The following is a 21974-nucleotide window of genomic DNA, read 5'->3' as shown; positions in this document are numbered from 1 at the left end:
GCTGAAAATGACAGTACACCACATAAAGGGGCCGATGATAGGCTGACCCCCCCCTTTTAGGTTATATTACCAAAAGAGTCTGCAAGTACAAGTTTACGGGTGCCTGGGGATTCACCACCAGCCTGCACCTGATTCTTCCAAATACATCATGAATGAATACATTTCAAACAAGAGAATCTGTAGGTACATCCGCCCTACACATAGGTACATCCGCCCTGCACAAGCCTCTTCACAGGTACATCCGCCCTGCACAAGAGTATCACAATCCTCACAGGTACTCCGCCCTGCACAAGATGTAAATGGATCTTTAGGCCCTGTTTCCACGCGAGAAACTGATCCAGAAACCTGTGTTCTCCGCGAGCAAGTGTTCCCAATGCTTGCCCTAAACACCTGTTACACCAGGAATCCTTGAGACACATCCATGCTCACATATTCCATTGCTGTCCGGCCTGTTTTCTGCAATAACCAGTCCAAAACAGCAACTTTCCATCGCGAGAATTCCACCTGTAAAGGGTCCTACAGCCCTGTGGAGGTCCCTAGAGCTGTCCTGTACTGTCCAAGTTGGCTTTGGACACCTGTAACCAGCCCAAAACTCGCAATAACCAGAAATTACAGGTCTGAAATTTACCAACCAGCCCTTTAGAAGAGTGTGGGGATCGATATCCAAGCTTGTGTGAGTCCGGGAAGCAAGCAACCAGCCCTGTAGCAACTCCCAAAGCTTCAACCAGCTCTCCAATGTGTTGAGTTATGAATAAAACAGCCCAAATGGCCTCTTGAAGGAGGCGCCTTTCTCCAGTGCCACCTATGGGGCTTGGTGGGTTCACATACAGGCTGACAAGTGTCCCCATAAGGTGTCCAGGTAGGTGTCCAGCCCATAGTGCTCCATTTGTCCTGTTTGTATAAGTTTAGGTCCAACCAAATGGGAAATGGCCATAAGCTGTCCGGACTTCATTAATTTTGGTCCAACCAAATGCGAACGCATTATAAGTTGTCCGGCCACTTATTAATGAGTGTGGACCTGCAAACCAATAAACTTTAGTAGTAAATGAAATAAGCTGTAAATTGAGTGTGGACGCACTTACCACCTGCAAAACCCATAAGCCCACAGTTTTAGGCCCAAGCAGGAGTGCACACACGTGTCCACAAGGTGCCCGGGCGTCCCCGGTCCCTCGGGCTTCACAAGCCAAAATAACAAGCATTGTCCAGGCAGCAAGACAATGTCACGCAAAGTAAAATAAAGTTATGGCATGCATCATTTATGCATTGTGCACATGTAAACTTGGAGAACCACCTATCATCATTCTTGTACTTGACAATATTCCGCCTGCCATCATAACACACCATGTGTGCATGGCCGGAATCTACACGGGCACCGCCCGAAAGTCCACAAATGTCCTGCCATGTCCTTGGACTCATATGCATCCACTCATATGATCTATACACATGCCCAGGTATAATACATACATGCATCCGCATGTTTCTAGGCCTGACACGCATCCGCATGTCCCTAGAATATAGGGATTTGTGACAATTGCCCTCAGGCGCAGCAGATTTGGCTGCGGATGCTGCGTATTCTGGCTCCCCTCTCTCCAGAGGGTATGTTTACGTGGGGTGCCGCTGCTTGGTCGACTTCGTCAGGGCCTGCTATGGGCTATGAGATGGAGCAGGGCAGTCAGGCCATCAGATTTATTAGGGGCCAGCCTCGCCTGGTTTCGGCACCGGATTTCTCGTCTGCCAGCTGGACACAGGAGCGGGATTTACGATGGGAGCTTCTCAGTAGCCTCACCATCTGGTTCACCTGGAGGGCCCGGTGCTTTATGGCCTTTGAGGGGAGATTGGAGCCACCAGCAGAGACTGTACGTGGGATTTGGCAGGAGTTGATCCACACCCTGCGAGGACAGTACGACCGCATCCGGGGAGACTCGGATGAGGCGATCTTGCGGCGCCAGGCCTTTCACACCACTTGGCATTGTGGAGCCTTCTACACCTTACACACGGGATCCCCCCGTTGGCACTACAGGCCACCTGTTTGGCTCTTCCCCCCCCCCCTATTGTATGACTTAGCCTCTCAGTCCTTTATACTGATGCTTGTATTTTGCAGCACCTAGGGAGAGTCTCCCGGGCTGCCATGCTGTATTCACTGCTCTGTTTCTCTTATGAGCAGGAGAGATCTTTTGTAGCCCTACGGGCGTTTTTTCTATAACTAATGAAAGGATCTTTTCTCGGAAAAAAAAAATGAAAATAGAGATAAAACTAAAAATAGTTCAAATTCCCTACATGACCGTAGGAGAATCCTAGATAACATGAAGGATTTCTCTAGCAGCTACTCTTCATTACTACCATGTTTGGTTGTCCTGAAATCTACAATAACAGCTCTACCTCTACGGTAGACTGCCCATTTTCCTTGTTTCCTTGCTTCGTATACTTTATTGAGTTCTTGTTTCCTGTTTTCTAGTTGTGTGGCTGTGAGTTCATCCGCCATCCACACCTTCGAGAGAGAAAGAAAGAAAGAAAGATATATTAACGTCTACGAGAGGCCAAAGTCGGCCTATGAAACAAAAAATAATACAACTGTGTTCTTCCGGTCATCGGAAGAGAAGAAAAAGAAAGAAAAGGAAAAGAAAGAAAAGAAAAAGTGTGCATGTGTCTAGATACAACTGTGAATCATCATGGATCGGTGGAGCCCATATACAAACAATATAAAGGGGGATGGGGATGTGGATGGAGCGCTAAGGCAAGATGCATCTCTATATGCTGAAGGGGTAGTACAAGCATGCTATGCAGATCTATGTCTAACTCCATCCAGTGCCATAAGAGGGATATAAGATATCATACATCGCCGATGCTAAGGCTGTGAGTGGCGTGAACATGTATCCTGAGTCTGAATGAGAGCCAGCTACCCTCTCTTGTGTCTCCATCTAGTGTCTCATCCGGATAGCTGTTATCTCTCGGTGACGGAGTCGGGGTGCTCTGTGTCCACTCTGTCTAGGTCTCCTCCTGGCTCTCAATTCCTCTGCTCTCTGTGCGGTCACCCCACGTGGTACATCAACTGGCACTGGCATAGCTCTCCGGAAGATGTTGGGGTAAAGGCGTTATGCCCACCCTTATAGTGTGTACAAGCCCATAAGTTATAGTACATAGTACACTTAGTACTTTTAATGTACTAAGTGCACTGTGTGTACTAGTGCAATATACATGTGTGATAGGGGAGTCACACACTCACACTTGATGAGTTGACTTATCCCCACAACTCTCTCTCTCCCTTGTTCTTCTCTGTGTATGTCTCCCACACATGTATGCAGTGTTCGGGACTGTTGTATGAAGTGTTCGGGACTGTAAAAGTCTGATTTTCACTCATTTGGACAGCCAGGAGAGCATTTATTGCTACTGTACCTGCTGGTACAGATTTGGTACAGCTTTGTACAAGTTTTGGCATGGCTGTACACTGATTTGAGTGAGGAAAAGGTTCAATTTCAGCTGCTGTACTTGCCGGTACAGGTTTGGTACATCATTGGTGAGCACTTCGTACTGCTGTACAGTACTTTGGAAGGGGAATAGAGCACATTTAAGGTGCTGTCCAAAATCTGCAGCAACCAGATTTTGGTGATTTCATCACATAAAGTGGGAGAAAAGTTGCATTTGTGCTTCCGCAGTGGGAGATAAAGCTTGGGAGAACAACTGTGAGCACTTTGTGTGCTTTTGGTGCAGTGTTTGCACATTTTGCAAGGAGTCAGGCATTGACAGGTTGCATATTGCTATGGCAACCACAGGTGAGAGCTCTTCATTGCTTCACATCAAGAAGCTTGAAGGCTCACATAACTATGATATTTGGCAAACCCAGTGCTATAATGTGTTGCTCCAGAAGAAGCAGCACAAGCCTATCAAAGAAAGGGGTATAAAGCCCGCTTCTCTTACTGCTGAAGAGTGGGAAGATATGGATGAGCTGGCAAGATCTACTATCATGTTATCTGTGTCAGACTCTTTACATGGAAAAATGATCAAAAGGAAAAGGGAAAAGGCAAAGACAAAGAGAAAGATGAAGCCAAAGATGTAAAGCCAAAGGGCAAAAGTGGAGTCAAGATTGAAGAAATCAATGTGTCACATGCAGGTGGCAGTGAGGATGAGGTCCTATTTACGTCTTCACTTGATGCCCATTCACTTCTTACAGGTGGTCATGGTATGCACTCATGGATCATTGATTCAGGTGCCTCCTTTCATGTCACAGGTTGCAGAGACTTGTTTGTCAGGTATACTGCTGGCAATGAAGGAGTGGTTTATTTGGGTGATAACTATGCATGCAAGATTCTTGGCAGAGGTGATGTGAGGCTTGTGTTTTCAGATGGCTCACAGCTTATGCTCCATGATGTCAGGCATGTGCCTGAGATCAAGAAGAACCTGCTTTCTACTGGACAGCTTGATGATGCTGATTATGTTACCACATTTGGTCGTGGAAAGTGGAAGATTAGTAAGGGCTCACTGGTTGTTGCCAGAGGCTCTAAGGTGGACACTCTTTATTTCATGCATGTAGGTGTTTGTCACCATGCTAATGTAAATGCAACCGAGCTGCCGGAAATCTCTGTGGCATAGCCGGTTGGAACACATGAGTGTCAAAGGAATGATATGTCCAAACAGTTTCAGGACTTTTGTGATGCTAAAGGCATCAAGAGGGAGCTCTCTACTCCTTATGATCCTCCACAAAACGGGACAGCAGAGAGGATGAACAGGACTATTCAGGAGAAGGTCCGTTCTATGTTGTCACATGCTGCATTACCTCATGGTTTTTGGGCTGAAGCTGTTATGACAGCCGTTCACCTTATAAACAGGTCACCTAACACGAGGCTTGGTGGAAAAGTGCCAGAAGAAGTATGGACAGGGAAGCCTCCGTCATACAAGCACTTGAGAGTGTTTGGTTGCGTTGCGTACGTGCACATACGCAGGGAAATGCGCACCAAACTTGATCCTAAGTCTCACAAATGCATATTCCTAGGATATGGTGACAGAGGTGAAATGGGGTATAGACTTTGGGATCCCGTGAATAGAAAGATTATACGCAGCAATGATGTCATTTTTGATGAAACATGCATGTATAAGGAGCCTGCAAGGCAACAGGAGCCTAGCAGAGTCATCTTTGATGATGATGGACATCATGGACAACAACCAAGGGCTGTAAATCAGCCATTACAGCAGGAAAACCAGCCCTTAAATGGTGCTGAAAATGGTCCAAATGGACAGCCAGAGATGGCAGAAGATATCCCTATGGATATACCACAGTTAGAAGAAATACCGGGCATGATATTTCAACCTTATGGCATGGAACAGGAGCCACCAATGGGTGATATGCAGGCTGGACAGCAACCTGCAAATGATGGTCATTGGGTACGGAGGTCCACAAGACCCTCCAGAGCCCTTGACAGGTTTGTTCCAAGGGTTGACTACTTGATGCTCACTGACTGTGGGGAGCCCTCATGTTATAAGGAGGCTTTACAGAGGGCAAACAAGGCTCTTTGGAAGCGTGCCATGAAGTCAGAGATGGATTCTCTGCATAAAAATGGAACTTGGAAGTTGGTGCATTTGCCTGCAGGCAAGAAGGTTTTGCCATGCAAGTGGGTTTACAGGCTCAAAGTTGCACCTGATGCAAAGCCAAGGTACAAAGCCAGGTTAGTGGCTAAGGGCTTCAAGCAGGAATATGGTGTGGACTTTGAGGAAATCTTCTCTCCAGTGGTCAAAATGACCACACTTAGAGCTGTGTTAGCTTTGGTTGCACATGATGATCTGGACTTGATTCAGATGGATGTGAAGACTGCTTTTCTTCACGGTGATCTCCATGAGGAGATATATATGCAGCAGCCAGAGGGTTATGCAGTGAGTGGAAAGGAGAAGCTTGTATGCAAGCTGAAAAAGAGTCTTTATGGGCTCAAACAGGCACCAAGGGAATGGTATCATAAATTTGATACATTCATGAAATCCCAGAAATTCAGGAGAAGTGACATAGATCACTGCTTGTACACCAAGAAAGCTTTGGATGGCAGTCTATTGATCCTCATCTTGTATGTTGATGATATGTTGATTGCCGGGAAATCTCGTAAGGAGATGGATACCTTGCAAATCACATCTTGGGTATGCGGATACTTCGGGACAGAAATCAGCATGTGTTGTATTTGTCTCAGAAGCAATACATTGGCAAAGTTTTGCAAAGGTTCAATATGGACGGGGGGAAGAAGACTAGTACTCCTTTGCCTCCATATGTGAAACTCAGTGCTATGGACAGCCCACAGTCAGATAGAGACAGGGCTGATATGGCCAAGATTCCGTATGCTTCAGCTTGTGGCAGTCTCATGTATGCCATGGTTGCTACTAGGCCGGACATTGCATTTGCAGTGGGAGTGGTTTCTAGATACATGGCCAACCCTGGCAAGAAGCATTGAGAAGCAGTGAAAGGTGTCATGAGATACCTGAAGGGCACACAGGATATGTGCATTTGCTTTGGCAAACAGGATGCATTAGTGCATGGTTACACGGATTCGGATTATGCCGGTCATCCAGATAACCGGAAGTCTACTACCGGTTATGTGTTTACATTCACAGGAGGTGCTGTGTCATGGATATCCAGGATGCAGAAGTGCACAGCCTTATCTACTACAGAGGCCGAGTATATTGCAGCCACAGAGGCTTGCAAGGAGGCATTATGGCTATCTCGGTTAGTGGTTGATTTGGGTTATACAGGGGATATTCCATTGTTGCATTGTGACAGTCAGAGTGCCATCCAGTTGGCAAAGAACCCTGTCTTTCATGCAAAGACGAAGCATGTGGATGTGAAGTATCACTTCATCAGAGAGGTGATAGATAACAAGCAAATTCAGCTTGTTAAGATTCATACGGATGACAACCCGGCTGATCTGTTGACAAAGAGTTTGCCTCCGGAGCGGTTTGCTCATTGCAGACACTTGATGGGCAGTGGATGAGGCCAGTTTCAGCCTTGATATGGCCTTGTATATTATCATGTACATGCTGATTTTTCTTTTCCTTTACTTAAGGGCACTTTGCCTTTAAGTGGGAGGTTGTTGGGGTAAAGGCGTTATGCCCACCCTTATAGTGTGTACAAGCCCATAAGTTATAGTACATAGTACACTTAGTACTTTTAATGTACTAAGTGCACTATGTGTACTAGTGCAATATACATGTGTGATAGGGGAGTCACACACTCACACTTGATGAGTTGACTTATCCCCACAACTCTCTCTCCCTTGTTCTTCTCTGTGTATGTCTCCCACACATGAATTACTCTAACCCTAATTCTCCCATTCAGAAGAAATCTGTGAGCTGGGACTGTCTCCCACCCCTAGTGGGAGCAGGTGTCTAGAGGAGTCTCTCTCGAGAACTATGAAGCTCTAGTAGTAGTCTGCCAAGCTGTCGCTGGTCCGAGGCCTCCATCAACTGATGTAGTGAAGAGTGCTCCTCAAACAAACCTGCATATCTATCTCTGACCCCCTGGTGGCCTCTACATCTACATACAAAGTGATCCTCAATCTCCACCTCCTCGCGGCACAATCTACATATCCGCTCGGCTCTAGGAACCCGTGCCGCTCTCCCAGCCTCTATCTCTAGCTGATGTGATGAGACTCGTAGCTGTCCAATAGCAACGCGAGAGCTGTGGGGCATGTATACATCCATATACCGCGGTCACTGTATAAACCCAACCCCTGAGATGCTCATAAAGTGGTCTCTGTAATACACCATCTTCGGTGGTAGTGTGTCCAGCCTCGGCCAACTGTCTGGATGCCTCAAAAGCTCGGCGGGATAATCTCTCTGTGGGCATCTCCCTCATCCTGTATATAAAGGAGATCGTCTGGAACAATGCCTCTGCTGCCATAGGTGGTGCAGCAAACTCAGCTCGAACAATGTCGTGCGGGACGGATGGTTTGCTGCGTATCATCCTCAAGAGCATCAAGATCTGTGGTCTCTCCAGCTGTACCCATGTGGAGGCTGCAAGCCCTCATGCCCAAACCGCTGCTGCATACATCAAGGCTGGTGTCACTAATGTATCAAGAGCCATCCCTTCGTGCGGGGTTTTTGAAAGTGTGCCTGATGACACTGACGCTCAAGGCCAGCAAGAGCTGCATACCCCTGGGTCACTCTCTCGGACTGCCTGAGCCATGGAGAAGCGTCCAGCTGAGCTAGTAAATGTGATGCCAAGGTAAACATAAGAGCTCACCACCTCAACCCGCCCTCCTGCTAATGTGAGAGTAGTGTGGCTCCTGACTGCGTGTGAGGTGTGGAAGATCATAACCTTGGTTTTCCCAAGGTTCACTGTGAGACCCTGCTGTGCGCAAAAGTCATCAAGAGCCACAAGGTGTCTTTGAATCCCAACCTGCGTGTCGGATACCAAGACGATGTCATCAACATAAAGCATAACATGGACAGTAATACCTGATAGCTCAACCCCACAGCCTCCTCCCTGTGTGATGTAGTCGACCACCTCATCAATATAGAGCCCAAAGAGCGTGGGGGAGAGCGGGCACCCCTGCTTCACACCAATGGTGCTAGCAACTGTGTCGGACAAGCCTCCTGGGCATCGGACTCTGCCAAAGACCTGCTAATATAGCCTGTATAGGGTATGCCTAGTGTCTGTAGTCGCCGAAAGAGGCACTCTCTGGGCACAGTATCAAATGCCTTGCGGAAATCCACAAAGCAACAATAGAGCCGTTGCCTCCGTGCCTTGGCCTGATCAATCAGGCACCTCAATGTAAAAATGTGGTCGATGGTCGAGAAGGCTCGTCGGAAGCCTGTCTGGCCTGCTGCTCTCAATCCCCCATCCTCTGCATGAGTGCTCGGCTCTGCCTCCAAAACTGCCCCGTATAGTTTGGCCAATATATGGCCAATCATGATGGTCCTGTAGTTCTCGGGGTCTAGTACATCTCCCGCTTTATGGATCGGCACAATAGTGTGCATCGTCCACTCAGCCGGAAACCCCTCTGACAGAGCTCTGTTGAAGAGATGAGCAAGAAATGGTGCCAATGTATCAATAGCATAGATGAAATGCTCTCCCTGTAATCCTGTATGATCTGTCGCCCGTCCATGTTGGAGTCGGCATATGGCCCTCCTAACCATAGGTGGGGTGAAGAAGGTGGAGACTGTGGGGCATGGCTCTCTGGGCTGTGGTATAGGGGGCTGTGCAGGCACATCATAGAGTCTCTCTGCATATGTCTGCCAGGTCTGAGGAGAGGGAGAGACAGAGAGAGAGAGAGAGAGAGAGAAATGAAATAAAATGATATATTAACACTCAATTCCCGCTCGCTGAAGCTCTCGCCCCCATCCCCTCCCTGCTCGAGCCTGCTGCCCGCCTTCGCCCCCCGCCTGCCTGCCTTCGCCCGCGCCCTCGCCCTCGCCTTCGGCCTCTCCCTTCGCCCTCTCCTTCGTCCCCGCCTGCTCCCCCCCCCCCCCCCCCCCCAGCGTCCCGCCCTTGCCTGCCTGCCCCCTCTTCCTTTCGCGCCCCCTGCCCCCCCCCCCCCTTTCGCGCCCGCCTGCCCGCCTACCCCCGCCCCCCTTTCGCGCCCTTCTCCCCCCTGTTCGCCCCCCCCCTCTTTCGCGCCCTTCCCGCCCCCTATCGTGCCCTTCCCGCTGCCCCTCGCCTCCCCCCCCCCTTTTTCTCTCCTCTGTCATCCGCCACTCCCCCCCTCGCTTTCGGTCTTTCCCTCCCCGCTCCGCGCTTCCCCCCGTTTTCGTGCAGCTTGGTTCTTGCAAGACCCTCCGTCTCCGCTTCGCTCTCAACTCAGCTTTAGACTCTGATGGAGGCCCCTCCCGCCTCACATCAGAGGGACTCTTCCACAGCCCCCTCGCCCGCCCCGGAGGATACCCCCATCAGGCTTTCTCTTTCGCCAGAAGAGGAAGCGAGCCTCGCCGAAGAGGTGGAACGCCTCCAGGTACATTCCACCATCTGCCGTATAGTTGGCACCCGCCCCAGCAGAGGGGAGATCCGGGATCTTCTCCAGGCCCGCCTTCTTGTAGATGTGGGCAAGATCATGGACGTTCAGTTACTGGGCCGCGGACACTACCAGATTGAGTTCGAGACAACCCAGAGCGTGGCCCAAGTCCTAGCCATGAGTCCCCTTGACATCAAGGGCGCTCGGGCCTTCTTCAGACATTGGCAGCATGGTTTTGACCCAGCAGCGGCCAAGCAAGGAGAGCGCCTATTCCATGTCACAGTTTGCTTTCCTGGACTTCGCCGCGAGTACCTTCCGCTCCTTTCCAGGATAGGATCATTGGTGGGCTCGGTGCTTGAGACTGGCCCCACAGCAGCTTCAGTGGTGGCTAGAGCAGCTGGCCTTCCTTCAGTGTCAGAGTTTTGCTTCCTGACATCTCCTCCCTTCCGAAGGTCATTCAGTTACCTAGGATAGGGGGGGGATGGGTCGATCAGAGAGTGGAGTTTTCGGGGCTCCCGAACCAGTGTTTTATATGCAGGCAGGTCACCCACCTGGCCAAGGCCTGCCCTCGCATGAGACCCCGACCTTCACCGCAACAGCAGACCTCTGATGGCCCGTCCACATATGCGGCTCGGCAGGCAGCCTCCAGGACACCTGGTCAACCCACAGAGACCTCTGATTGGCAGCCTGGACAGGGGCGCCGTAGAGGGAGACAACCACAGCAGCATGCCCAGAGACCAACGCAACAGCAGACACACCCTCAGCATCATTGGGTTCCAGTGAGAAACAGCTTTGCTCCCCTCCAGGAGGAGACCCCAGCGCAGATCACCTGCAGTCCGGCGGGCACTGAGCACCGACCTTGCTCGTGTACCGCAGAGGAGACCTACCATGCCGATTCATGCTTCACGGATATCCTCTATTAGCAGTCGGCTGAGTAGTCTCGACACTAGACACCGCTCGAAGGCTTTCGACTACTCCTTTACACGCCTATTTGGAGCGGAGGGCCCCTATGAGCCAGCACCTATCAGAGTTCATGTGGTGATACTTCCAGCCCGAGGGGAGGAGGCACTTGATTCAGCGGTGGCCTTCTCCTTCCCTCTTTGCAGCACTCGCGACTGGGAGTGGACTCTAGATCTTGCTCTTAGTATTTTGCAGACACAAGCAGTTGAGTTTTCTCACCATGTGAGCGACTTGGAGATTACAGACATGCTAGGCCGACTCTGGGAGTTGGCACATTTCTTTGATACCGGGAGTGTGGATGCCTCCGGGAATCGATACCTGGTGGTTCGCATAGTGGCAGACCTAGCGCAAGACCCTGGCTATGTATGCATACATGAGGATTCTTTCTCCGAGCGGGAGGCAGTCGCTATGGGACACAGCCACTGGCGCCTGGTCCGAGACTCTTGTAGTACACCGGGTGGGCAAATTCGTAGTCGCTCGAATGGGGATTACTCTCCATCCAAGCCGCTTGCGAAGGCCCGCCGTATGGCTAAGACAACCTCCACCTCAATAGGTCATCCATGAGGATCATCTCATGGAATGTACAGGCCTTGGCACTGCACACTATGTATGTTATCATGGTTGCTTGAGGCAGGAGCTTCAGAGATGCTTGGTTGGGGGCAGTATTGATATTCTGATGATGCAGGAACACCATTTGAGTGAGAGCAGGATTCTCAGATATGGTTCAGTGATGCCTGGTAGATGGGACACTTTTTGGTCTGCAGGTTTTGGCCCCTTGGGTGGGCAGGGAGGAGTATGTATGGTCATTGCGGATGCATGGCGGCAGGCCATTGTGGATCGCGGTTTCACTGTGCCTGGTAGAGCGCAGTATGTTATTCTGAGGATGCACGATGAGCACATTGGTGTGCTCAATGTCTATGCGCCCAATCATGCTAGTGCCAGAGCAGAGTTTTGGACCCTTGTTACAGATGCATTGCCCGAGGCCGCACATTGGTGTGTTGGGGGAGACTTTAACATGCTTGAGGACCCGGCCGATAGGGTGGGAGGCAGTCATGTTACAATGCACGGCACGGAGCTTGCAGCTTGGAAGCGATTTTGTACGACACTGCGGATCACTGATGTATGGCAGCATGAGGCTTTCTCCCGTTCTCAGGTGATGCCACACAGTTTTTCAGAGGGCTTGATCTTTCTTATCCCCAGGGGAGAGGGAGTGTCAGATGATATTCAGCAGTGGAGGCCTATTATGATCCTCAATACTGTCTACAAGGTCCTAGCCAAGGCCTTGAGTTTGAGGATCCAGCCCTTCCTTGGGGATTTGATTCATGCTACCCAGACAGGATTTGTCAAGGAGCGCAGTATCCTTGACAACATTTTCACCTTCTGGGAGGCGACGGCCCGAGCTAGATTTCTCGGCGAGGACTTGGTCGTTATGCTTCTCGATTTTGAGAAGGCATACGATAGAGTCGACTGGGTTTTTCTAGAGAGCACTATGCTTCGCCTAGGTTTTGAGCCAGACTTGATTCGAGGGGTGGCGGCTCTATATTCCACAGCTCATAGCCAGGTGTTGATGGTAGGAGGACGAGGGCCGGGTTTTGAGCTGACCAGATCAGTCCGTCAGGGATGCCCTCTCGCTCCGTTCCTTTTTCTTTTCTTTGCAAAGGCTATGAGCCTGTATCTGACAGCAGAGGAGGTTGGTTTGAGAGGACTCCAGCTTCCAGTCCGGGGTGAGGACTTGCTTGATTCTGAGTTTGCTGATGACACGGGATTGTTTTTGCACGGCCAGGAGGCCAATCTACAGAGGGCAGAGCAATCTCTACAGGTTTTTGGTGTGGCTTCAGGAGCATTGATCAATTGGCACAAGAAAGTGGCTTTTTGGATCAGTACTGCCCCCGCTCCGGCATGGAGCCCAGACCCGGGTTTTAGATGGATTCCTCCTGGCACAGCAGTGCGGTATCGGGATGCCAGATTGGACTTGATTTGTCACCTGAGCAGCAGATCGCCCCGCTTCTTCTGAGCATTCAAAAGAAGCTTTTATATTGGAGTACAGCTCGGCTTTCCTTGGCTGGGAGGGTGGTGGTGACAAATCAGGTGCTTTTAGCGACTATGTAGAAGACCCCTCTAAATGCACTGTTATGGTTCAGGTTTTTGTCATCTTTGTGTAGCATGATAGTGGTCCCTCGTGATGAAAAACAGACTGTATGCTGGTTACAGCATGGAACACTTCATGGAAGAAAAACGCTGATCAGATAGCTGATAACAGGGCTGGAACCACAGCACATGTGGGAGACTGATATCGATTGGTCATAAAAGAGAGAAATGCAGCTAAAAGGCAGCTGCTAGGTGCTGCATAGAGGCGGCTATATTGGCTGGTCTGCAGACCTGAAAATGCAGCCCATGATGGTTATGGTTAACTGGATCGGATCCGCAACAAAATGCACAGCTACAGGGCACAGAAGAGGCAGCTGATTCAGAGCTGAAAACACAGAATATATGGATGCTATGTGGGCTTCATAGGTGGGCTAAGAGTGCTGTATTATGATGGGAAAAACGCAGAATTCCTAAAAAGCGCAAAAGGGGAGAAGGTCATCCTGGGAGCTCTAGCATGGGTCTCTGCCGGATGGCCTGGATATCTGCCATAGTGAGATGCCTGGTCGGACGAGCCCGATGCCTCGCAATGATGCTCTGAATCCTCTAGTGTAGGCACCGTCTCCGATGTGAGGATCCGCGAGCCCTCGGGCGTCTGGATCTGCCCAACTAGATAGCTCTCTCAACTAGAGTCCCACGGGGTGCCCACTGCTGGGCTGTCGGCTGCGTGTCCTCCCGGGTAGTCCCTCTAAAGAAGTCAGTAATCTGTCTCTGTGTGGACTCCCTGCCATTCGGGCGTCTGCTCCTAATAATGGAGTCTCTGAGCCTGCGGATCTCCAGGAGATAAAAACCTAAGCATCGCTGATCACAATAGTCCACGACTCTAGCCAGTGGTCCAAATCCCTCTCTGAAAAGGCAATGGTAGCGCCCGCGAATCTCATAATATGTTGTGCAGCAACAGATGTAGTACTCCTCCGTCTCTGGCTCTATCCAACAAATCTGACAAATCCTGTCCCCTGGATGTATGCCTCTAAATCTGCCTGTCTCTATCTCTAACCGATGTGGAAGTGCGGATCTGCCAAATGGCACACCTCAATCCATGAGACACATGGGTATCCATGTAGCTCGGTCTAAGTAAAAAGCCATCCTCAGTGGTGCGGAGAAGATGGTCTCTATAGAAAGCCATCTTCGTCCCCAACTCGTGTGAGGGCTCTAGCCATGTCCTCCTAGTGTCCAACTGAATGAGAGATATGATCCAAAGTAGAGAATCTCCTCCTGAAACCGGCTTGTCCCTTAGCTCGGACCCCTTGTCTCTCTGCCCATCTGCTCAACTCCTGCTCAAGAATAGAGGCATATAGCTTGGCCAGCCAGTGACCAATCATAATGGTGTGGTAGTTAGTCCGCAGGCTCGGATCTCCAAACTTGAGTACCGGCACAATCATGGAAGTACTCCAAGTCCCAGGAAACCCCTCACACATGGCTCTACTAAACATGAGAGCTAGCAAGTCTGCAATCATATCTCTAGCATGTATGAAATGCTCGGCTACAATGCCCTCATGATCCTGTGCCCTCCCTGTATGCAATCTGTTGATGGCCTCCTCACTATCTCTGCTGTGAAGAAGGTAGAAGTGGGTGGACAAGGCTCTGGAGGGTTCGGTAGTGGTGGCTACTCTGGCACTGTGTAGAGGGAGGCTGCATACTCGCCCCATGTATCTGGAGAGGTAATGGCCAGAGGCGGGGGGTGCTCTCTAAGCAATCTCCAAGCCTCCCCAGAATCCTGACTCAAAAACAGCTGATACATGTCTCTCTCCAGCGGAGCTAAGAATGCTCTCTTCTTCCGCCGAATGAGGCATCGGAAGATGATGCGTGACTGTCTATATGTAGTAACACCTGTGGACACCTCTCTCTGTATCCGGGCTCTGAGCTCCCTGCAGCCATCATCATACCAACTATTCTGGGGCATGCTCCTAGGACGTGGTCGTACTGTGGGCTGCGTGTGTGGGAAGGCCGTCGCTGCAGCTGTATGTAAAGCCTCTGTCAGCATCTCTGTGAGCTCTACTAATGGCCTCTGTGGATCCTCTGCACTCAACAAGCTGTAGATCTCTGCAGTGTATACTCCATCAGTCTCTCTACAGAAGGTATATCTCAGGTGATAGGACTGCCCAACCTGGCGAGTACTGTAGTGGAAATCCACCATAAGGAGAGAAGTGCATGATCCACCGTAACAGCAATGGGCCTGGGGCCAATCGCAAAATCCTGGATACTCGGGATGAAGGTTGGCGAGGCTAAAACATAATCCACTGTGCTGGCCCCATGTCTATGTGGAAAGCAAGTAAAGCCACTGGCAAGTGGATACCTCACTAGGCCATTTAAAATGGCCAGCCCACGTGCAGTCCCCATCTCCAAGAGGTATCTCCCATACTCAGTACACTCCACCTCATCCTGTGATCTCCGGGTCAAACACATCTCCTCCACATCTCTCTCTCTCAACATCTCCTCCGAAGTGTGAAAGAAGGAGGTCTGGTACTGAGCCGTTCGAGCATTAAAGTCCCCAAGTATGATAACATCCCCCTCCCTGGAGAACTCCCATATGTCCTCATCTAGAATCATATATGGAGATTGCCCCTTGGGCGCTACATAATGAGATGTGCTGGGTGGAAAGTAACATATAGCAATGTATAGGGGTCTACCCTCATCTGCCCTCACTCTGACCCACATGTACCTCGCGCTCTCATCACGGCACATAACATGGATGAGTGGCTAAAGCTCCTCTCTAAAAAGAACTGCAACTCCTCCAGATCCACGACCACCATGCTTCGAACGGGCCTCCTGTCTACAAGTCGTCTCCCATCTGTATCCCGCCACTCTCGGTAATGTGCTGCCTCGAGCTTGATGCGTCTCCGAGTAGAAGATGATGTCCCTATCTCTGAAGCTGTCCTCAAAGGCCCCCACATCCAGTCTCAATGCTCCGTTGCAGTTCCATACTGCAAGTCTCAGACTGGTCCCATAGGTCTCGCACCGTCAAGTGGTGCGTCTCTCTAGTATCACCACTCTGCCTCCTCTGTAAAATGCTAGCTTCCCTTTTTCTCTGGCTGCCCTAATCTCCGGCATGCACTCCCTCATATGTGCTAGCTGTGCCACATCTCCTAAAAAGATGCCCATTTTCTAAAGGGCGGAGCGCTTGGCCAAGATATCCTTCTTGGCCTCCAAGGTGGGAAAGCTAAGAGCTCTCTCCTTCGAGCTTTCTCCTCCATTCTTGTCTTTCTTGCCCACTCTCCAAGCCCCTGTGTGTGTAGGCCTCGAAATGCCCATGCCTATGTATAAATCTTTGGCTTCCTCCTCTACATTGTCACCGTCATTAAGACCCATGATCCGCACATGGAGCTCCCTTGTCTTTCTTCTTTGTTCCTCCTCAGTGGTTAGGTTGATAATCTTCAAGGTAGATGTGCTTTCGGCCTCCTTGTTCTTACCTTTCTTGACCACTTCTATCCATTTCTCCATTTCATCTAGTTGCTTTTGCGTCTTCGTGAGCACCTCCACCCACGAGGAGGTCTCTCGGGCGAGAGAGAGAGAGAGAGAGAGAGAGAGAGAGATTAAGCGTCCACTAAAGACCCAATGGGCCTATGAGATACAATACTGTCCATGGCATATCTCATCATGGAATGGAAAATAAAACAGAAACAAAACATAAACATATACCTCACTGAGGTGATACAAAACTGTCCATGAAAACTCATCATGGAATACTAGGGACATATAAACATGAGAGGTGCATCAGCCCCAGTAGATGGTGTACCACTCTCCAAAATAAATATCATGGGGCTAATGAGTATGGCCGAGAGGTCTACCTCTACTACATCACATGGAAAGGTAGCTCGATGGCAATGGAGCATGTCCTGGATCTAGAGCTGATGAGGAAGCAAGATTGCAAGAACTCAAGTGATACTCCTTACTTTGGGAAGCATGAAATACAACCCAAGACCTTGCTTTTATAGGCACTAGCGTGCCCTTATCTTTAATCTCTTAATAAGACGTGGTTCACACCTTATGTGTACACAGCATGTGACAAGTGAATACCTAGGTAGCCTGGTTGTTGGATGAAGCCATCCCCTGTGAGCCTGAGGAAATGATCTCTATAGAAATGCATCTTCGGTTGGAGCTCCGAAGGTGCAATCCATGTGCTATGTATGTGGGGCTAAGGAGGTTGAATCGGATAATCCGATTGAGGTCCTCACGGGAGATCCAGAGAAAATGGGAGTCCAAACAATACTAAAGAGGTGGGAGGTGGTCCATCTGAAGCCTGTGTTCTGAAAACCACATGGAAACTCGGGAATGGTTCGCAAGGTGAAGATGTGGTCGAGGGTAGAGTAGCTCCTTCGGAAGCCCGCCTATCCTAGGGCCCTACATCCCTGTCTCTCTGCAAAGGAAATCAACTCTGTCTCTAGCACTGATCCATAGAGCTTGGCCACACATAGGCCAAGCTCTGTACTTGGCAGTTAGTCCCTCATGGTCTGTAAGTACCATGCCCGCAGTGGCAACCTTAGCTTTTGACACATGCACAAGACACAACACACACACACACACACACACACTAATCACATCTGGCACACCTATCTTATCCACATAAAAGGGGTGTTCACAAGCAAGTGTTCACACACTCATACATATGAACAAGTCACACACACACACACATACACATTTAAGCCCTTCTAGAAGTTTGTTCACACATGAAGCTCCGAATACCCAACAAACTGCCCCTTCGAGCAATGGTAATGAGACCCGAACGCAACAGAAAGTTGCTACAACCTACCTTATCCCCCACTACCTCAAAGCCAGACTCAGCATCTACAACTCCCGTGCCATGCTCACAGAGTCTCTCAGATCAGGGTTTGGCCAAGCATAGGGAGCCTAGCACTTTGTCACCCCCTTGCTCCTAGCAAGGATAAACTGGGAATGGAGCCTTTTATAACACAAGGTGGAAAAACTGACACACATGAGGAACATTTATTACATCTCATTTTAGGGGACATCCCCGGTAGAGGACCTTGACTTAAACACAAAACACGCATAAATTAAGAGTTAGCGTAGAATCCCCCCTCAATGCCGGTGATGTCTCGCCCTTTTTACAATGTCGTTTCCATGCTAGTGCTGTTGGTGGGGCCCAGATTGCTGCACAAGTACGATCTTGAAGAAAATCCCCAAAAGTTTGTGGTTCAAGGAGAAAACACCACAAAGAGGAGTGTCGGTCAGTGATCAAAGGAGCGATCGCAGGTCACCAACCGGAACTGATCATCATCCAATCGGATCGCCGATCGTCGCTGTTCGGATAGAGCAATTGAAGCGAGTGATTAGAGAGAGCAATCCAAGTCAAGCGATTGGAGCAATGCGGCGATCAGAGGCGGTGCTGATCCAAGCGAGCGATTGGAGGCAGCAATTGTAGGAGGCGACGATTGAAGCCGACACCGAATGGATTGAGCGATTGGAGTGGATGCCGATTGCATCAAGCAATTGGAGGAAGAGGCGACCAGAGAAAGAGTCAATTTGACACGTCTCCAGGAACCTAATTGTCACCGATTTGATTGGAGTGTCAGCGATTGGAGCCGACACCCATTGGATCGAATGATTGGAGTGGACGCCCATTGGATCAAGCGATTGGAGGAAGAGGCAATCACTGATTAGATCGAGCGATTGGAGGAAGAGGCGATCACAGAAAGTGCCGATTCGCCACGTCTCCACGAACCCAAATCATTTTGATTGGAGTGCAGACACTCGCACCGTCTGTCTGTGGCATAAGATGGGTGTGGTTGCCTGGCAAAAACGAAGGCCGGGAAGTGTCGCCTGGCAAAAATGCAAGGTGTGAGGTAGTTGCCTGGCTGGAATGCAATTTCTGATGTGGTCTACAGCAAAAAACGCAAAGCTGCAAGCTTCTAATGAGGTTGCCTGGGCCGTAGGGAGGCCGCATGGGCTGCTGAGGTTGCCTGGGGCATAGGAAGGCTGCATGGGCTGTTGGGGGTTGCTGCTGCCTGAAACGCAGGTCTGCGGGCTGTTCTAAAGCTGCAACCAGCAAAATGCAGGTCTGGAGGGTGGTTAACGCTGCACCTGGCAAAAATGCAGTTCTTTGAAAGCTAAGGCAGAGCTGCGCAGGTCTGCTGTAGGTCCATACAGCCTGCTCTGATACCACTTATTGGAATAGGTTTAGGGTTTCCTGCAAGCTCGAAGCTAAAGTGGGTTTAACTCCATGGTGGAGAGTGGATGAGAGTTCTGGAGGAAACGAAACAGGATCTGAAAGTACTGAACAGAAGCATCAACAAGCAATTGGGTTTTGTAGAAAAGGCTACATCAGTGCAAAAGAGGGAGAGAACATGAGAAATTAAGTATCTACCTGTGAGCCCGATTCTATCCCTAGTAGTTGATGCAGATGTTTTACATTCCCACCCTGCAAATAGGTGCTTTAAATGTTAGGGTGTGCCTTCTTGCGGAGAAAAAATTCTGTGAAGATACACATCTAGTCTGAGAGAATTTCTTGTGGAAAAGGAAACTGTGAAGCTACGGGAGCTCAGATATTGGGCACCTGGAACACTCGGCAAGGCTGCTTCATTCCATTCCGTGCAAAGGAGAACTTTTTGACATCAACATCACCTACCTAGACAGTCAAAATAGGATTTTTTAGAATTCTGCGCAAAGAAACAATTCATATAGATCTCCAAAGGTCCCAACATTAAATCAAGTTTCGAGTTGTGGTCACCGATGCTAAAGGAGTGCCATTGTCGGTATTCAAAAGCATTCCAGACTTTATGTCCACTTCAAAAAGACCCGTTCGACTTCCATCAGCAAAGAAACTCGGTTTTGCACTGGCAAACCAGTAAACCAAGCAGAAGTCATAATATTCTTGGTTGACACCATATCAAACAGAAGATTCAACACAAAACAAAAAATAAATAATACAGAATCTAATAATTATATAATTTGTTAAAGATTACCTTCCAGTTATGACGAGGTCGAAATAATTTAGCCATTCAAAGTCCCTAGGTGTATTCCCAGCGGACCCACATTTGCCACAAAGGTAGTTCATTGCTACATGTGTATAATCCCAAAGACTACAAAAGGATGCAAAGCATTCCATCAAAGTCAAAACCAAATACTTGTCATTGGATAGCCAACCTTGCATGCCATACCACCCACCTGGCATCAAGCTAGGTTCATCAGTCAGGGAAGCTCCCTCACATAAGAAAAATGCACATGGAAGACTGGGATGTACCATAAACTCCTTTCAGGTATTCAGACAATATCCAATTTTCCCTAACTTGATGAGGCCCATTATAACTGAGACGTTTTTTCTACCCACAGTTTGTAAAAGTTTTCGTAATTTTACATCAATGCATATCTTCGAATAAATTGGCCACTTTCTAAAGCTTACAACACTTGCAACATTGGAGTTCTTCATTAAAAGCCTCCACATGACTTGAGTCCATAGAAGGTACCTTTCCCACTCATGTTGTTCTTAAAATTTGATGCTCCACCACTTTAATGAAACCCGATAGGAGGCAGAGGAGTGAAGTGGGTGAGTCCGACAATGGTCAGCAACTTCATCTGACAAAGGCAGATGCCTGTAGCCCACAGGCGGCAGCAAAAGTGCTGGGAAACAACGACCAAGTTGAGCTGTGTGAGATGGTTTCTATATCACCCATTTGTTTTCTTCTTTGCACAACTTGTACATAGAAGCCCTCCTCTCTCTCGCATTCTCCTCCATTTCGTTTCTCTTCATATCCCCTCCCCCCCTTCCCCTTCCCTCAAAAAGAAAGAAACTTCTATTAATTATAGGAAAACTATACAACCAAGTTCCTTTGAAAAAGGATACTGCAGGAATGTTGTGGTTCCAAACCATGTTAGAATCAGTATCAGTCAAAAACGGGCTATGTCACCACCGTATCCCAGATTCGCTGTAAACACCTTACATTTTGGGATGACGTCTCTTTCCAGCTCGTGGCCGTGATTGTGTATAGATTATTTTATATTTAATAGAATTTTCATTCCCCCCCCCCCCAAAAAAAACCAAAAAGAGAGAGAGAGAGAGAGAGAGAGAGAGAGAGAAGAAGAAGAAGAAAAGAGACCTGGGGGGGGGGGGGTGGCGGGGGGTGGTCCTCAAATATGCATGAAGGTTGGCCTTCATATTCTATTGTTCTGGAGGCAAGAGTATGAGTAACCTCACCCTCAATGGCCTCACTACACCGTGACCTCCAAACCTGCCAAGCTGAGGCTCTCAATGATCTCCCAATCTATATGCACTCGGTGTCTATTATATTTCATTATCCTAACCATACCTCTATTGGCATGTAAAGGGAAATCATATGAAGTGATCTCGTAGAAACCTGCATTCAAGCTTCATAATGAGCAATGCAATCATGCCCCATGTCACATAGACCCGCCAGTCCCTCCTAATAAGTGAGATAATCCTCAGCCATACTCACTGGACCTCTCCACAACTTCGAATGCAATATTGTATGGACTGTAGTGTGACAATCACGTGCTGTCCCTGAAACAGCTCGCCAGCAAGACACCACAAGAAAGCCTATGCTACCCAGGAGACAAACTGTCTCATAGGTTCCCACCTCGAAGATATTTAAGGTGAATGAGTACAAAAAATACACATCTAGATAAGTACTTTAAGTACGTTCACTTTTTGTTTTTTATGATATAATAGAATAACAGCATGAATTGGGGGAAATTGGAAAAATTACAAGAAATTTGGGGAATTGGGAGAGCTTGGGGGAAATTGTGAGGACTTGGGGAAATTGGGGGAAACTAAGGGAATTGCAAGAAATTGAGGAAATCAAAGAATTGCAAGATATTGGGAAACATTGGGAGACTTCGAGAAAACACGAAACTTAGGAAAAATTGGGAGAATTGGAAGAAATTGAGGGAAATTGGGGACAATTAGGGGAATTGGGAGAATTGGGGGAAATTGGGGGAATTAAGGGAAATTGCAAGGATTTGGGAAAATTGTGAGAA

General features: G+C 48.9%; 1 protein-coding gene across 7 annotated transcripts in view; it reads right to left on the bottom strand.

The window, feature by feature from the left end:
- The window catches only part of LOC147623979 (HAD-superfamily hydrolase, subfamily IG, 5'-nucleotidase), a 112032-nt gene that overhangs the window by 47247 nt on the left and 42811 nt on the right, over positions 1–21974 (bottom strand). For all 7 annotated transcript variants that reach the window (XM_086820650.1, XM_086820649.1, XM_086820655.1 and 4 more), the window contains 4 exons: positions 19946–20062; positions 19711–19816; positions 19537–19608; positions 19348–19401 (listed from right to left, as the gene is read on the bottom strand). In XM_086820650.1, coding sequence (XP_086676776.1) covers positions 19348–19401; positions 19537–19608; positions 19711–19816; positions 19946–20062 — 349 coding nt within the window. The remainder of the gene's footprint in view (positions 1–19347; positions 19402–19536; positions 19609–19710; positions 19817–19945; positions 20063–21974) is intronic.

The sequence above is a fragment of the Cibotium barometz genome, chromosome 26 (assembly GCF_041138505.1).
Source record: "Cibotium barometz isolate CiBa-2024 chromosome 26, ASM4113850v1, whole genome shotgun sequence".
Lineage (NCBI taxonomy): Eukaryota > Viridiplantae > Streptophyta > Polypodiopsida > Cyatheales > Cibotiaceae > Cibotium > Cibotium barometz.
This window is presented reverse-complemented; position numbering and strand designations above follow the sequence as displayed.